General features: G+C 35.5%; 1 protein-coding gene across 1 annotated transcript in view; it reads right to left on the bottom strand.

The window, feature by feature from the left end:
- Positions 1 to 14,492: 14,492 nt before the first annotated feature.
- Cdh9 (cadherin 9) overlaps positions 14,493 to 19,279 on the bottom strand; it is a 135,638-nt gene continuing 130,851 nt past the window's right edge. Inside the window, exon 12 of the mRNA XM_036207228.1 lies at positions 14,493 to 15,828. Within this exon, the coding sequence (XP_036063121.1) occupies positions 15,341 to 15,828 (488 nt within the window). The 3' untranslated portion in view covers positions 14,493 to 15,340. The remainder of the gene's footprint in view (positions 15,829 to 19,279) is intronic.

Genomic DNA, 19,279 nt, shown 5'->3' with positions numbered 1-19,279 from the left:
CTAGGAGCATGTCATTAGAATTTTATTTAGTAGCATTGTTTCTGCTCTTGATTCACAGAGTCACCTAGCATGCACATTTGTATCTGTTGGTCTCATAAACAGTTGCAGAACTGAAAATTTCTTCTTGAAAACTAATGAAGTTCAGCACTTGAAAGATTCAAAAAATGAATGTTCAAAAACAACTTAAGCAAGACAGGCAAGATAGATTACTGGAAAGAATTCAGTATTTGTAGCAGGAATCTTAAAGCATCTTATTAATAAAATCAAACCTGAATCCAGGTATTATGGTGAAAGGTGATAGATCAAAGAAGCAGAACAAGCCACAGCTACATTACCTAGCCAGTTCCTCAGACCCTGTTTCCTCAGACTGGAAGCTTCTGAGTCCTCAACCAAATGGATCTCAGCTGAACTGTGCTACTCAAAGCCTGAAAGCTTAACCAGTCAAAAGCTTCTATGCTTGGCTGTATCCTTGAAGAGAGGGATCTTTGCCTCTGGAATGCTAGGATAAAAGGCGTGTGCTACTACTGCCTATCCTCTATGTTTCATATTATGGCTATTCTGTCTATGACCCCAGATAAGTTTATTAGGGTGCACAATATTTCAGGGAACACAAAACCACCACAGTATCCCCCCCACTTCGGCTTTTTGAGACAGGGTTTCTCTGTGTAGCTTTGTGCCATTCCTGGATCTCACTCTGTAGCCCAGGCTGGCCTCAAACTTACAAAGATCTGCCTTCCTCTGCCTCCCGAGTTCTGGGATTAAAGGCATGAGCCACCACTGCCCGGCCCAACACAGTATTTTTGACTGTTTAACATCTCCCTTGCTACCCACTTTAGACTCTATCAGAATGTATTGTTAGAAGGACAGTGCATTCTTAGAGGGCACATCGGCTCCTTCATGTGAGCATATCATCCTTAACCATTGCCACCTGTGTTCACAGTGGCTCATACTCTAATTTATTCTTGAGGATGAACTTCTCTTATATGGATTTTATTTTAAGATAAATTTGTAACAAACTTGGTATTTTTTTGCTCAAGAGCTAGAGGGGGCATAGGATAAATATTCTTCCTTTTCTCCAGAAAAGACTTTCATATCGACTTGAAAATATAAGGTCTCTATGGGATGTTACTATTTCTTTTAGCTCCAGGCTTTTCTTTTTGATCACTTCTTTTTACTGTAATTTTCTCTTTGTCCTTACCTAGAAATTTGTAAAAATGGCCTTCTATCAAATGTAAGCAGAATGTACACATTATCTAATATTCACCCCTGTGCTCCCAATGCACAAAGTGTTTTCTCAACAATGTCTGTGGGAATTTTTCAAAAACAATTCACCAAACTAAACACACATTTATTTTACTTATATTGATTTATTGGTAGTTTTTGTTGTCTGTTGTTATGCATACTTACTTTAAAATTGAAATTGAATAAAGCATGGAGAAGAAAAATATCTTTAAGATACTGAAAATAAAGAGAAATCATAATTCATTTGTAATATGAACATGAGCAGCCAGTACTTTATATTTATTAGTTCTAACTGAACTAACAGATTTTGAAACATACCTTTTTAGATATTCTGTGCACTCTTATATTTAACAAAGATTTACATTTAAATATCTCTTAACATTGTTTCAAAATTATTTGTTATTCAGTGAACAAAACTAATGGTTATTTCATTGAAGTTTTAATGAGTAAAGGTTGAGAATATTTAATATAATTCTGTGATAATAAGTATGAGAGTAGATTAATAATGAAAATGCAGAATTTGCTCTTTCATTATCACTGGAAGGTTAAGGAATTAATTTTACAGACCATGAAATGGAAATAGCTTCCCCACTATTTTATTAACCAATACTTAGAGCCGTCTAATCAACTCTCACATTCGGATCATGTCTATTAGTTAGTGGCATTAGATCAACATTCCTATCAGTTCATTAGGTTAATATAATTCAATAAATAAGAGTGGAGTAAAAACTAGGTCATATTACATGATTATTGATAAGATACCATAGTTCATTAAATAAATAACATCAACACTTCTGATACAAGTGTATCTTAGTAGCTTACATTTGTTTTTTTTTCTAATTACACAGCATGATGCTGCCATCAGTAAAAGAAATAATTACTGTTGGTGTAGCTCAATGATAGAATGTTTTCTAGCTCTGTAAACCATACAGCCCTGGATTCAATCTCCAGCAAAACACCATTAAAAAAGAAATAAATAAAACAAAATATAATAGAAGGTATATTACCAAACTCCTTCTATGAGGCTACAATTACCCTGATTCCTAAACCAAACAAAGATGCAACAAAGAAAGAGAACTACAGACCAATCTTCCTTATGAACATTGATGCAAAAATACTCAATAAAATTCTGGTGAACAGACTCCAAGAACACATCAAAACAATCATCCACCATGATCAAGTAGGCTTCATCCCAGGGATGCAAGTGTGGTTCAACATATGAAAGTCAGTCAATGGAATACACCATATAAACAAACTCAAAGAAAAAAAAAACCACATGATCATCTCACTAGATGCAGAAAAGGCATTTGCCAAAATCCAACACACCTTCATGATAAAGGTCTTGGAGCGATCAGGAATACAGGGAACATACCTAATCATAATAAAGGCAATCTACAGCAAGCCAACAGCCAAAATCAAATTAAATGGAGAGAAACTCAAAGCAATACCACTAAAATCAGGAACAAGGCAAGGCTTTCCCCTCTCCCCCTCCATTTTGATGAATTATGAGTTATTCTGATCAGTAACTTATGTATGATTTCAGTGTCGACCACTTGATATATGAGTAAAACGAACTGGTACGCTCTTCATTGGAAAAGAACATTATTCCCACTTTCAGAATTCCTTAGTTGCCTGAAATTCTTTGTGTGTAGTTGAAAATTAATCATCTTTTCCTCAATACACTTTGGCACATCTATTATTGATTTCTTTTTTATTATTATTATTATATTTGTGTTTTAATTTTACACATCAGCCATGGGCTACCCTGTCCTCCCCCTCCTGCTCCCACCCCTACCTTTCCCTCATCCCCTCCCCTCTATTCCCATCTCCTCCAGGGCCAAGACTCCCCTGGGGATTCAATTCAACCTGGTGGATTCAGTCCAGGCAGGTCCAGTCCCCTCCGTCCAGGCTGAGCAAAGTGTCCCTGTGTAAGCCCAAGGTTCCAAGCAGCCAGCTCATGCACTAAGGACAGGTCCCGGAAATCAATAATACGGTAGAAGAAATATTATTTGATTTCTTTGTTCCACTCTTATTTAGACAGTCATATTGACATCCTCGATGTTGGAGTCTCCCAGGGCTCCATCCTGAAGAAGGTGTTGGTGTTGGAGGCTCTCAAAGACCTCATCAATGAGGCCTACTGGGACAGGACTACCAGCCCGCTGTGCCTGCAACCTGTGGCTTCTGAAATTACTAGACTGAAAAGTTTAATACATAAATTGTGTATATATATATTTACATTACATATGGATGAAGATAATTAATGAGAAAATTGGCAATGAATTTAAAAGTGAGTAAGATGTATATATTGCAGTGTTTAGATTTGGGAAAGAGAAAAGGAGAATGGTGTAATTATATTTCTAATCTCAATAACAAAATTAAATTCAAAAAGAGTAATTCAGTTACTAAAAAGATAGCTCAGTGGTGGTGGTGGTTTAAATAAGAGTGGCCGGCACAGGCTCATATATTTGAATGCGTGGTCATTAGGGAGTGCCACTACTTGACAGAGATTAGGAGATGTGGCCTCATTGAAGGAAGTGCATTACTACGGGTGAGCTTTTTGGATTCAAATGCTCAAGCCAGGCTCAGTGGCTCTCTCTTTTCCTGCTGCCTGTGAATCCAGACATAGAGCTCTCAGTTACCTTTGGGTCCTTGTGTCGGCCTACAGGCTACCATCCTTCTCGACATGATGACCATAAATTAAGCCTCTCTTATAAGCTAGCCCAATTAAATGCTTTTTTTTATGTGGTAGTATTGTGTTCCCCAAAATATTGTGCACCCTAATAAACTTATCTGGGGTCAGAGACAGAACAGCCACAATATTAAACATAGAGGATTGCTGTGGATATCGCTCTGTATAAAGAAAATGCTGTTTGGCCAGTGGCCAGGTAGGAAGTATAGGTGGGACAAGAGAAGAGAAAATTCTGGGAGGTAAAAGGCTGGAGGAGACACTGCCAGCCACTGCCATAAAAAAACTACATGTAAAGACACCGGTAAGCCACAAGCCATGTGGCAAAGTATAGACTAAAAAAAAAAAAAAAAAAATAGGTTATTTTAAGATAAAAAAGTAGATAACAAAAAGCCTGGGTCATACAGTTTATAAACAATATAAGTTTCTATGTGTTTACTTGGTTGGTTCTGAACATCTATGGGCCTGACAGATGACAGGGATTTGTCCTGACTGTGGGCCAGACAAAAAAACTCTAACTACAGAGGATAGGCAGTGGTAGCACACTCCTTTTATCCTAGCATTCCAGAGGCAGAAATCTGTCTGTTTTCTGAGGAACTGGGGAGGTGAGGTAGCTTGTGGCTTGTTCTGTTTCTCTGATCTTCCAGCATTCACCCCAATAACTGGCCTCAGGTTTTATTTCACCAATAAGTACCTTTAAGATTCATGCTACACTTTTAGAAGAGTTGTCTTAGTCCTGGTGTCTTTTAATGGCAAAAGAACACTGATTAAGACAGTTAGTTGGTAACTAGCATTTCCTGTTTCTACAGAGAACCAGAGTACAGGGCCAGTACCCACATCAGGCTGAATACAGCTACTGTAAACACACAAGCATACACACACACACACACACCCATAAACAATCACAGGACAGACACAGACACTCAGTCACAGAGACACATACATATAATTAAAATTATTACTACTTAGAAAAAATATTGTGGTGTAATCCTTGCTTATATTAGTGTAGAACCACTGCAGTATAGTCTTGGATTTCCCTGTTTGGGCTTGTTTGATTGTTTTTTTTTGTTGTTGTTGTTGTTGTTTTTTGTGTTTTTTTTTTTTTTAACTAAGGAGGAAAATGAAAATAAACAAAGAGAGTTGAATGTAGGTGTTTTTTCATCCCAACCGCCTGCTCCCAAATAACTGAAAGAGACTCAATATTACCAATGCCCAGCTGATAGCTCGGGTAGCTTGCCCCTTCTAATTTTATCCTGCCTTCCTATGGGACAATCAGCTTCTTTATTAACCAATGAGAGTAATGCAAATTCCCAGGGTACAAAAGGATTATTCCACAGCACATGGCATTTTACTCAGTATCTAGAGAAAAAGATAACTTGGGGATTGTTTTGTGTATTTTTCCATTCTCTCTTCACTGTAAAAGTAACGTCACCTAACGCTGAGCCACCTTCTTTGTGATGAGTACAGCTCAAGGTGGCTGAGATGCTCTCTGAGACATAACACTACACTTTTTTGAATCTAGAATTTCCATTAGACTCTAGCCTTATTTCCTTTAACTAGAGATTAACTCAAATTCAGTCTTTCATTATTTCAAAACAATATATATTAATTCAATGTAGGTAGTCCTACTTCTGACTTCTTGTCTCTGATTTTTTTTTTTTTTGTGGGGGAGGGGGGTAGATCATTCTCTGCTTATCACATGAAAGACATCAGGCCAACTTTTCCATTCTGGTCTGCCTTCACCGTACAAATACAAATTTCCCTTTCTTGTTTTGTTTTGTTTTGTTTTTTTTTTTTTTTTTTTCAGAAGACACAATATACGTTTTGTTTCTTTTTTAATTAAAAATAGATCCTTCTCTCATATAATACATCATGACCTCAGTCTCTACTCCTTACCCTCCTCCTACTCTCTCCTGCCTGCCGTCTTCCCCAGACTCACTCTCCCTGGGTTCCTTTCAGAAGCGATCAGGCCTACAAGGGACTACAACCAAACAAGAAACACAAGATACAGTATGACAAAGCAAAAGCCCTCACTGTCTTAAAAAAAAAAGTTGTATTATCTTTTCTTAATCCCATGCATTAATCTAAGACAAAATAATGCTTAAAAATTTTCTATATAAATTTCCCCAAACACAGATTAATTCTTCCATTTAAGAGAGATAATTTACCGTGCTACATAGTCACCTCATTCTTTAAGTATTTTGTTGATGCTCTTGCTTAGTTTCATGCCATACTTAATAAATTATTAACATATTTAATGCTTTCCATAGAGATTTGTTTAATTCATTTTGTTATTTTAGTGTGATTTCTTATGTATTTGCTCACTTTTTTATCCCAAAGTCCATAAACTGTGGTGCTTCAGAGATTCATTCTTTGACACCAAGCAAGGTGGGAATACTTGTGAAAAGGAGAGATTACTTGGGCTGATAGGCACACAAACAGGTAGAAATGATTTGTTTTATACCCTAACTTTAACCTTCTGAAGTGAGCAGGGTACTTTGATGGATACCTAACTTTCATTCTGAGGTAGTTTTCCTAATGACCTAATGGACTGTCACTTCTTTTTTGTTTGTTTGTTTTTATTTTTTTATTTTTTATTTTTATTTTTTTGAGACAGGGTTTCTCTTTGTAGTTTCCCTGCCTGTCCTAGATCTCGCTCTCTAGACCAGGCTGGCCTCAAACTCACAGAGCCTCTCAAGTGCTGGGATTAATGGCATGCTCCACTGCCAACTTGCTGGACTGTCACTTCTTAAAGATTAGCATTGTGCTCAGAATTAAGAGTATATGTGTTGTGTATGTGGAGCAAACCTTCAGTGCAATATAAATTGCCCACATATCCTTTACGTAATTCCAGAAATTCACCCTGCCTCATTGCAAATATTAAGCAAATACTTTGTTTTGAAGTCTCCAATTTACTCATCCCCTTTGTGATCCTGTTGTGTAACAAGATTTTTGTTAAGAAGTTGCTCCTCACATCTACCCTCTCCAGATAGGAAGCCCAAGACAGACCAAGGTATGGACAGCACCATAGTCCAACTTGCTGAAGTAATGAGTTTTATTGGAGTTACTAACAGGAAAAGGGGGAAGGATTACTTAAAGGCATCACCAAAGCCCAGCCTACCATGGATGACAGCTCACAGAACTAGAAACCTGGAGCACACTACACAGTCTGCAGGAGTGTGTTCCATAGGATGGAGAGTGTTCTTTCCAAGTGACTTAGTTGGTCTAAATCTACACCAGGTAGTTTGGCTGGATCTGGCTTCTTCCAGGGAGATGGTCTGATCTCAGGATCTTTGCAGCTTGGCTTGTTTGAGAATGACTCTCAGCCGCTTTATTGTGTACTGTGGGAGGGAAGGGCTTATTGAGTCTGATCAGTTTCAGACTTTCTGAAGCTAATTTAGTTGATTGTCCCCCGGTTGAAAGTGATTCCCTGCAGAATGGGATGTTTCAGTCTTTGAGAAAACTATTAGACAATACTGCATTTGTGCGCAAAATGGTCAGAAATTCTGGACATTCCTCACTTTGATCCAGGCAAATGAAATCATACAAACAACATGGACAATGTCTTGCTGGACTTGTCTTCCATTAGGATAAAAATATGTCCATTCCTTTTGACTTGACTGCTGTTTTTAAATATATAATACAATTGTAAAACATGAAGTCAAAAGCTTTACTGTTTTTAATCTTCAGATCCTTTATGTCAATATATTTCAGTTGATTCTCTATATCCCTTATCTTTTAAAATTAATTCTATAATCTTAAGAAATGGCCTTACTTTTAAATTTCTTTCTTTTTGCAACTTACTGGATTTGACCAAATTTAGGAGCAAAAATGAGAATATACTGCCTATGCTGAATTTTGTCACCATTTCTTAACATCTCTGTGACTAAGGCAAGCAACTGAACTTCACAGTAGCATACATATATAATATGTGTACCTTTTGTATACCTTTAATTTTCACATAGCTATGCATCGTATAGTTATCAAATGAACCAATCTCCTACTATTATGTTCTTTCTCCTCTCTCTCCCTATTTATATGTGTGTATAAAACATGTGAACATTCATATTTAATATATACATGTACACATATAATTATATTATATATGCACACATATTTTTACTTTATATGTACAATATATATTAAATATGAAGATTCTCATGAGAGTACATAATGTAGAAATCAACTGTATTAACAAATACAGATAATTGAGAAACCACGGTTAGAAAAACTCTCAATATTGGGAGAGGTTTCCAAAGGAGGAATAGACAATTGTATTTCCCTATCTGAGGTTTAATAGTCCTATAGCAGAAACTGAAGTAACTTCTCTGAATCTGGCTAGTTCTCTGAGATACTTTGGGCTGAGCAATTAGGAATCTCACAGGATCTGTACATGTCTCAAATGCCCAACCAGCAAGATGATGATACATCATTCATTCAGAGTTGTCTACCGTACCTACAATGGATGATTAGAGTGCTCCATACACATACACACACACACACACACACACACACACACACACACACACACACACACACACTGTTTCTGCTTCTGACTCTGGCTTTGTTATCAACCTTGACAGTGTGGTAGCTGTTAATACAACTGCAAGTTTTATACTTTATTCCTCAGAGCTATCTAGAAGGAGTTGCAGAGTTTTTAGTTATTTCCTTGTCCACAGAATGATATAGGGTCTAGTAGATGGATGATTTTTTTTTGTTGTTAGAATGCATCATTCCTTATCATTTAGTCTTATTATAATTATATAAATATAACCTTATTATACTTATCTTCATTTTGAGTAAATAGAAATGAAAAGACAATTATGAATTGCTTATATTCCTAAAGGGCACATGGGTGAGGGAGCATCCCCTCATCACTGTCTCAGAGCTGGGTCCTTCTTATCTGATACACTTGGTCAGTTCATACCTCATTGTTAAGCCTTTCTACTTCTCATGCCTGATGTTGCTGACCACTGTGTTTTAGCTGTAATATTCCTTTTAAACCTTATGTCCGTTATCATTGTTCATTGAATTTTTAATGCAGTTTTCATCTTGAGCCTTTTTCTCTACTATCTTCTTTTGGTTTTTTTTTTTGTTTTGTTTTTTGTTTTTTTCAGGATATGGTTCATTTGTGTAGTTTTGGTTGCTGTCCTGGATCTCACTCTGTAGACCAGGCTGGCCTCAAACTCACAGAGATCCTGGCTCTGCGTCCTGAGTTCTGGGATTAAAGGTGCATACGACCATCTCCTGGCTTTCCCCTTCTACTTAGAGTGAGCTAAATCCTCCATCACACCTGGGCAGTTATGACCAAAGTTATATAATAGGCATTACAAACTGAAATAAAACCTATCAAGGTAAGGCAGGTAATATGAACTAGTTTATTAAGTGTCAATGACACAAATTCCTAGGGTTGGCTGTTTATTCAATAGTTCAGCATATACTTAGGATTGTAAGGGCTGAGTCTGACAGTGTTTTGAGAGAGATAGAGAGAAAGAAAGGGATGGATAAGCGGTAAAGACAAAGGAAAAGAAAACTAGAGGACGAACAAGAAAGTTTCTATTTAGCAACCAAGGTTTTAATACTATTATCTTTATAATCTTTAAGATTACTAAAAAAAAAAATCAGAGTAAACAATTTAGTATCAAGATCTTTCTTTGTGTTTTGGTTGAAAGTCGTTATAATTATGTTATTAGCTTAAAATAAGCAATAGACTCATTTGAGGCATATGTAGTATGAATTATGTTATATAGATCAAACATTCATTATCTGATGATCATAAATATTCTGAAGTTTTAAATTATTTACACATCAAACTTTTGATTTCATATTTTCTAAAATTAAATTTGGTTAATCACTTGAGAATTCCACATAGCATGTTCTGATCATATCCATCCCCCCTCCTCCCTGTCTCCCTTTTCCAGCAGCTACCAAATTTCAATAGTTTCTGACGTAGGGATGGTGCTGTCCTCCTCTCACACTTCCTGCCCATCACTCTATACAGGGATTTTCTCTGGTTTGAGGTTTTCCTATATCATTTGTGTTTTGTTAAAAAAAAAAAAGGAAAGAAAAAAATTCATGGATGAGGGATGTAGCTCAGTGATAGAATTCTTTATTTGAATACCCCTGCCCTACCCTCGAAAACAAGAGATTCCACATTTTCTGTGACACTGTTCAACAATCAAAATCTATGAAAAATTAGGGAGAAAAATTTAAAGCTTGAGTTTTGTTTCCAAGCATTTCAGTTATAGGATACTGAATCTGCATGTTGTCCAGGAAAGAAACATGAGAGGAAACGATTAATGTTTAGTTTTGAGTATGTGTCTTAGTACTACAGCTCTGAGAAGCAATTAAATGAATTTTCTAGTGATGGTAACAGGTGACTTGTAGAGCTCATGACCAAGCAAAGAGTTGCTCTGCAGCATTTCCTCAGAATTAAGCATTCCATCCTAGAGGGCAGATGAAGCACCATAATACTAAGGAAGTAAACCAAAATTAGGAATCCAAGAGTGCTAAATATTAAAGACTAATAACTCCCTTTCCCACAGTGGTGAAATCAGCACACCATCCCCTGGGAGAGGAATCTCCACCCTGTTGAGCTGCATACAAATCATACAGGGAGGTTCAGAAATGTAAGTTCCATGAGTGCCATTCCAGATATGGTGGACTTTCCAGGAATGCACCTGCCACGAAGTCCTCCATGGTCCTGTGAGTAACTCCTCACCCACATTTACAAAAGTGACCCCAGTATGCACATGGATTCCCTCAGCTAGACTTACTACAATCATTTCTGTGATCTCTTGTTGATTCCATCTCTGGGATGAGTAGACATTTGTTGGTATTTGCCCAGAGAAAGTCACACCAAGAGACTGGCTAGGTCAACAGACAGGGAGATAGGGACCCAAAGGGTACACTTTATTGTTTGGAAGTCTACAAAGGATATTTATATAAATAATAGGAAAACAGCAATATATGAAAGAGAATCCTTAATCCTCAGCATGAACAATTTTGTTATATTAAAATTAAATATCAGAAAATGTAATGCCTATTACTTGCAAAAGTACTTAATAAAATCTATGTGATAATTTTTTTCAATATTATGTATTTATTTTGAGACATGAAAAAAATCTTTGAAAAAAATACTGTCCCATAAAGGTAGTAAAAATAAAATTACCTGGATGGGACAGAAATCTAAGGAAAATGTGCTTAATTTCATTAGTAATTTTTCAATAGAATCCAGAAACATTGATTCATGGACAAAATACCTTGATTTTAATGCTAACAGTATGGTGGCCTTATTAGTGTTTTGTTTCCTTGAATGAGATTGGATGAAGTATAGTGTCACTCTGTAGTTTTTATCAGGTACATTTAAATAAGTAGTGTCTCCAGTTCACATATATTGCTATCAATGAACCTCACATTTCTTTTACTTTCCTGGAGCCTAACCCCTAACCCTCAAGCACAAAATAATAGAGAACAGAGACCTATATACAGAAGATATCTTTATAATGCAGTTACAGTTACAGAAAAAAAAAGCTACTTCTTTTCTCCTTGTGCGGACCACCATTTTGAAAATGGTAAAAGCAAAATAAGAGAGTGAACTTGCAGTTTTAAATAGTTTATCTGACATGTCCTCACCAAGAAAGTGACACTGGACATAACACATGAAGGAACAGGACAACTTTCTTCACAGAGACCTTGGGAAACAGCATTTCAAAGAAAGTAACCAATTCATTCAATAAGGGCATGTATAACATTTCTGAAGAAATACAAAGATGTCAGGATATGTAAAGGAAATAAAGTAAGGAAACAGAGGAAAGACTAGAGCATTGGCAGAAATCCTCCTGGGCAGGTTCTTACATGCCTTTATAAAATCCACTAGTGCCAACTATCAATCTGTTATACTTGAACAGATGTATTCAATTCTTAGACTTATCAAATTAATTAATTAATTAATAATACAACCATGTTTTGCTGAAAGTAAGCCATAGAGGTAGAGTCTAAAAGCAAGGAGAATGTTGAAAGTTATTAAATAATTTAGGAAAAATTTTAGACTTGGGTTGTAATAAGAAATATAAAGTCACTGTACGTTACATGGTGACTCATTATTTGCTACAACATCAGTTAAGGGAGAAAGAAGAATGACAAAAGTACAGAAAGAAACAATTTTTTAAAAATTGATTCTTGAGCCCAGTAATCCCCAGTAAGATAAATACCTACCTCTTCCTCCATCTTTGCCCCACTCCATGATCTCTCTTTTAAACAGCTATGGCATGCAACCAAGGCAAGCACACTTACCCCTTTTAATATCATATAGTCTAATGAGCAAAAATAAAGTGATTTCCTTATTATGTCCTGTCACTGAAATATCCTTCTCTATTTTTTTCCCAATCCATTCCGGAAGATGTCTCATAATGAGGAAACATACATTCAGTTAAAAATGAAAACTTCTAACCTAAAACAAGGAGAAAGTTTCTCTCTGTTTCTGAACATTTCTAATAAATAGAAGGATTTAAATACTTTTCAGAGGTCAAATACAATGTTTTTCATTGTATTAAATTGAATATTTGGTAAAAATGATCTCTTGCTGATGCAATGAGTCCTCTTTAAAACTTTGCAAAATTAGCATCCTAATAACACTTAAGTACTTGTTTATAATATTGTGAGTATTTGATACATAAAAAGTCCTAGTCACAGGCTAGCCAAAATTAAATTTACTCCATACGAAACATGACAGGTGTAACTTAAATTGTGATCATTTCAAAAATGTGGGCAATTCTTGACTCAGAAAAGAATTATCTTGCAAATGGTTATTTTGGTTTGATACTCCAGTGGAAGAAGGAACAGCAGTAGCCTGAGTTGTCTTTCCTATATGGAGAGATGTTCTGATTCATCTCCTTTCTTCTAAGATTTTAAGTGCTTGTCTTCTGTTTATAAACAATTTTAATCATTAGTTAATCATTATACTTCCACACATCTTTTTCTCAAATGCTGTGTACTTTAGTGTTCTGGAGAAAATTACTACTAAATATAAATATTGTTTTTTGCCAGTATACATTTTAACTCATTTTTAAATTTAAATTTTATTATAAAATTATATTTATTTATTTATTGTATAGCTAGCTTGCAGTTTCCCCTCCCTTGTCTCCTCCCAGTCCCTCTGCCCACACCTCTTATATTGCCACCCCCAATACACTCCTCCTCCATTTCTGTTTAGGAAAGGGCAAGTCCCTCATGAGTATTCAGAAAATACAGAATATCAAACTAAGACTAAGCACCTTCCCAAGTATTAAGGCTGGACAAGGTGACCTAGTATGAAGAGTAGGGTCGCAAAAGCCAGTAAAAGCATTGGAGACAGCCCATGTTCCCTCTGTTAGGAGTCCCACAAGAGAATTAAGCTACACAGCTTTAACATATATGTAGAAGTCCTAGGTCAGTCCGTTGCAGGCTCCTAGAAAGTTGGTTCAGTCTCTGTGACCCGCTTTGATACCAGGTTAGTTAATTCTGTGAGTTTTCTTCTGGTGTCCTTAACCCTCTGGCTCCTATAATCATTTCCTCCTCTTTTTGGCAGTTTGGATTCCCCCAACTCCACCTAATGTTTGCCTGTGGGTCTCTGCATCTGTTTCCATCAGTTGCTGGATGAAGACTCTCTGATGAAAATTGGTCTGTTCACAAATCTCTGAACATCCCATCGATGGGACAGACTGTAGGTCAAAAGTTATGTGGGCAGGTTGGTTTCCCAATCCTTGCACTTGAGGTCTTGCCTGGTCATCAGACATTGACAATTCAGACTATGTATCCTCTATTGCTAGGAGCCTTAGCTGCGTCATCCTTGTAGATTCCTGGGAGATTGCTTTGTGCCAAGTTTTTACCTGACCCCAAAATGCTCCGGCTTTCCAGGCTTTCCAGGAATCTCTTTTATTACTTTCTCCCGGCTTCCCCTTTTCAAAGCTTCCCATATCCTTTCTACTTTCTTATTCTACCAATTTCCTGTTCTTTCTCATTTTCTTATAAAAACAAAACCAAAAAAATCAAAACTAAATAAAGAATCAAACAAACAAACAAAAAAAACCCTCCAAATTAATAAGTAAGAAAAAAAATTCATCAAAAACAAACCAAACAAAATAAAACCAAAAGCACAAAAAAATACATAGAATTGTTTTGTACTGACTTACTCTCCTGGACATGAGTTCTACTGGAATGTGGTTGATATACTCAGCAACAGTGCTTTGAAGAAAACAGATTTTCCCTTTCCTAGCAGGTGTCATTAGTAAATAGCTCCTTAGATATGTGTTTGGCATTCTGTTCATGTCTCCTTCTCAGTACTAGGATTGTGTCCAGTTGGAAATTGTAGAGATTAATATACATTTTTAATATGTTACTGAGAACTGAGAAATATATTCATTGAATTTCTAGACCAAACACACACACACACACACACACACACACACACACGCACACACACACACTTAAAATAATTATTATGAAATGATTTGGGACTTTTTCTTTTCTCAGCAGCACCTTTGATTTAGACTCCTCTCATTCAAATACAATGCATGGTTTGATAAATCTTGCAAAAACTTAGTTTATTGTCCACAACCATATAGATAATAATGTATATTCCAAATTGATGTTATATTCTATCTATGAGTAGATATTATTAGTTCAATAAACATTTGTTGACACTTAAACAATCAAAACAGAGGAAGAACCAGTCACAGCACAGTTCATCCCTAGAGCTATCTCAGATTACATCGGTGTCTTCTGCAGTGACTTCTCAGCTGCTTTTCCCTGAGTAAAACGTGTTTTACACTCAGAGAGATAAAACACTTCTGTTGTGAGATCAACTGCTCCAAGGAATTAAGTAAAATGAAATTTATTTTTATAAATATTAGTTTATTTCATAAAAATACAAAAATATAAATATACATTTATAAAAATATGAGTGAATTAACACAAAGACATCTTTCAACTAAATAAATATGGCAGTAATAGTCACTTCTAACCTCATTAGGTATATTTTCTTTCATATTAATTTACAAAGCAGTTGCACAATATTTAATTTAATAGTATATGTGACTGGCAATCAGTTAAGAAAACATTTATAAACTTCCTATACTAAGACAAGGCACAAAAAGCCTTTCAAGAATTTTTATTGATTATTAATGTGATATATTTTTCCAAGCTCATTAGGCAAAGAGGGTGAAAGGTTGTTATTACTGTTTTAAAATCTATGTCATTCATACTCATCCACAGAAACTTACTGATTAAGCAAATCCTTACTAAGACAACACTTATGTATTATTTGGAGTTGATCTTTAAAAATTTCCTCCAAAAAAAAAAAAGGATAATACAGGCCACTCAATCTGGTATCAAAGAGTATTTCCACTAGTTTTTGTTCAAGTCATATAGGACTCAGTCCCGGTCACTCTCATCACCTCCATACATATCTGCGAGTTTTTTGAACCGAGGCCCCCAGTCGCTAAGGTAATCATAATCCTGGTTACAGTCAGCTGTGAGAGATTCTAAGGAGCTGAGCGAATTGGCTACAGAATCATTCCCTTCATAGGCATAAGTGGCCAGGGAGTCGTAAGGAGGTGCACTTGGGTCTGAGTCGTTTTCTTTTAATCTCCGGTGGATAAAATCCTGTACATCAATGTTTTCCCACAGGGGTACAGTCCTTCTTATCTGAAAAATAGTTTCAGGCATGACATCTCTTCTGAGTTTACTGTCTTCTCTTCCTTCCGGGTTCCTTAATGTGCCAATGTCAAAAGCCTGGGTATCTTCCTCGCCGCCACCTTCATCATTATAGGTCACAATATTGTCCCGGACGTCATCCTTTGAAATGATCAGAGGCTCCTTCTTCCGTTGCCTCTTCAATGCAGCAAACAGCACAATTAGAGCTATTGATGAGGGGGGAAGGGATAGTAAGACTCATGATGAAAGATAATAGACATAATTCTAGTATATGTAAAGCTTAGATGATCATCTGGAGACATGGGGTAACTATCCAATTGGAACAATAAAAAACATTGCATTATTTAAAATATAATAAAAACACCAAAATAAAAATTTTGAAAAATGGAAGATATTAAACCATTGTTAATTTACATTTCAAGACCTCTGGATCATTGGTACTGAAAAAATATTATTTGTGAATTATTGCATTGGTCAACTAAGATGAACTGAAATCTTACTTTCATTGAATGCACATTTTTCTCAAATTTAAGAAAATAATTAATGATTCATTCATTGTCACCAGTAAAAATCCAGGGTTATGTATGTAAATAGTCTTTGATATAGATGCATATAAATGAATACATATATCTATACATATATTTATTTCACACATATACACACAGATATATATTATTCATGACTAATGATTTTATCATATTAAATATTGAGCACACATTTATCTAATTTATTTACTGCTATGGTTTTGAAATTTTTCTGGAAAATCTGAAATTCTAAGACCTAAATATAAATTTAAACTTCAAATCAAGTTTAACTTGTAGTCACATTTAGGGCAGCTAAGATTAGATTTTTCTGATTGAGATCATTGATAAATCACAAAGTTAAAATAAAAATTTGGGACTAAAATTATAATTTTTTAAATTTACATGTTATTCTATTTTTTTAAAATTTGTACCCTTTTCTATGGATATAATTAAACACTTCCATATATAGTAAAATTACAGCTCTCTCATTACAGAAATGCAGTTAAATTTAAAGCATATATTTGACAAACATCTTTTCCTAATGTTTATATGATACGATTCATTCTATACATATGTATATTTATTTATGTGTGTATGCGAGTGTGCATGTGTGCATGTGTGTGTGTGTGTGTGTGTGTGCAAAGTCTGCAGGTTAATAATGGGATCTTCCTTAATCACTTTACAACACTTTGTGAGTTAGGATCTCTCACTGAACTATAGAGTCACTAATTGGTTAGACTGGCTGGCCTTCACATCTCCCTCCACACACTTTCCCTAAAGGCAGTAGATATTAAGGATGTACTCTCATACACCCAGAATTTTCCCTGGGTGATGGTTTTCTGAATTCATGTCCTGAGTATTGCATGAAAAACTAAGTCATCTCCTCAGGTTCTATAAAATGCTTTCAAAAATCCTCGGCCAGGCTCTAGGTGGAGCTCCAGGTGTCCAATTGTTGAGAAAGAGGAGGGACTGCAAGAGTGTGAATTGTTGAAACCAAGATTGGAAAAAGCACAGGGACAAATAGCCAAACGAATGGAAGCACATGAATTATGAACCAAAGGCTGTGGAGCCCCCAGCTGGATCAGGCCCTCCAGATAAGTGAGACAATTGAATAGCTTGAAGTGTTTGGGAGGCACCCAGGCTGTGGGACCAGGACCTGTCCTTAGTGCATGAGCTGGCTGTTTGGAACCTTGGACTTACACAGGGACACATGCTCAGCCTGGAAGGAGGGGACTGGAGCTGCCTGTACTGAATCCACCAGGTTTAAATGAATCCCCAGGGGAGTCTTGGCCCTGGAGGAGATGGGAATGGAGGGGAGGGGCTGGGGGGAAGGTGGGGACGGGTGCGGGAGGCGGGAGGACAGGAGAACCCATGGCTGATGTAAAATTGAAACACAAATATAATAATAATAAAAAAGAAAAAAATTAAAAATCAGTATGATTTCTAAATTAGGAGTTAATAATTAATTTAGGTAATAATACAATTATTAATATAATTAAAAATTATACTAAAATTAATCCTATTTAAAAATAAAAATAAGAACGAAATCAGAATATAATAAAAATATAGTGTTAGAAAATTTAAATTAAAAAATCAAAGAGGAAAATTTTCTCACCAATTTATTTAAACAGAAGAAAAAAATTGAAAACATTTTTAGAAGTCCAATGTTTTACCAAAATTATTTCTGAGCCGGTCTTAATTATGCACGTTTGTAATTCTAGCATTTTAAGCCTCAAGCACTAAGACTCATTGAATCCAGCCTGGGCTGCCTAATGAGATCTTGTCTCTAAGGATTGAAGAAAGAGGAGATGAAGAGTATCTTTCCTTGAAAAAAGGAATTAGCTCCAAATTTTTCATTGCTTTTGTTGTACTCTGATTCAGTTTTATTAGGCTGTATTATTTGTAGTGTTGGGTTTTGAGCATGATAGGAAAACACTGTACAACTATCTTTCATCTCCAGGTCAATTGCTAACTACAGATAAATTCCACATAAAAAATGTTTGGAGATTTAACCTTTATTCAGTTACATCTCGCAGGTATTAAAAACAAATAAAACATTACTAATTTAAAATATACAAAGTTTGACCATTCAATGTGAATGAGTCATGTTCTAGAAAAACAGTTAATTTGCAATTTAAAATTGAATGAATGGATTTTGTTCCTTATATGTTATAAATAAACAGTAGATAAGTAAACATATCTTAAGCTTCCCTAGATATGAATGAACTACACTTTACATAAGTGGATCTTTGAGACATTCATATCTATTTTCCTCTCTGCCCTGCTACATAAGAAATGTCTGCTCTACTTATTGGGTAGAAAATAAACATTTGGTGTACTGTAATGCAATTCAGGCTATTAGATAGGAAAAGACATCACTATTTCCACTAACGTATAATTAGAGTGTACTACTTATTTATATTATGAATATTATATTCCTCACTAAGTAGCATGTAACTGAGAAGTAAAACAAAAGAAATCAAAGACACCTTGTATAGCATTATCATTTTGACAGGTATTTTTAATCTTTATAGCTTTCTTTAATTCGTCTAGACATTCTTCTACCATTAGCCATTTTATTGCTTATTTTTGTTTTGTTTTGCATAAAATCTAGAATTAAACCTAGTGCCTCATAATGCTAAAATGCCTTATCCCTGAGCTACAGTCACAACATTTTTCTAAATTAAGATTTTATGATAATTACATCCTTAAGATTCATCATAGTGCCAGAGGGGTCTCTGATCAAAACTTACAAAATTCTTGCCATAAATTTCATTTCCACAATCAAGTTTTAAGAAGCCATGGACTGGACAGACATAGTGTCCTCAGTGCAATACCCCCCCATCTTTTTTTTTTTTTTTTCTAAATAGCTAAATGAAACAAATGTTTTCCATTCAATTTTTTGTAAAATCCCTAGTGAAGTTCTACAAAGATATCTGGCCAAAAGTATTTTATCCAGAGAGCTTGAAAGAATTTATAGTGAAATGAAGCCAGAATACATGTGCATTAGCACATAAACTTGGCGAGCTCTCCTGACCTAAGTACAAAATTTTTGGAAGAGTATTTCATAGAAATAATTTTTGGAGTGTTTTACAGTGAAACAACTGTTTAATTGAATTTAAATCATTGCTGT

This window comes from Onychomys torridus, chromosome 15, assembly GCF_903995425.1.
Source record: "Onychomys torridus chromosome 15, mOncTor1.1, whole genome shotgun sequence".
In the NCBI taxonomy this organism is placed as follows: domain Eukaryota; kingdom Metazoa; phylum Chordata; class Mammalia; order Rodentia; family Cricetidae; genus Onychomys; species Onychomys torridus.
Note: the sequence above shows the minus strand (reverse complement) of the source record. Positions and strands in the feature narration are given on the sequence as shown.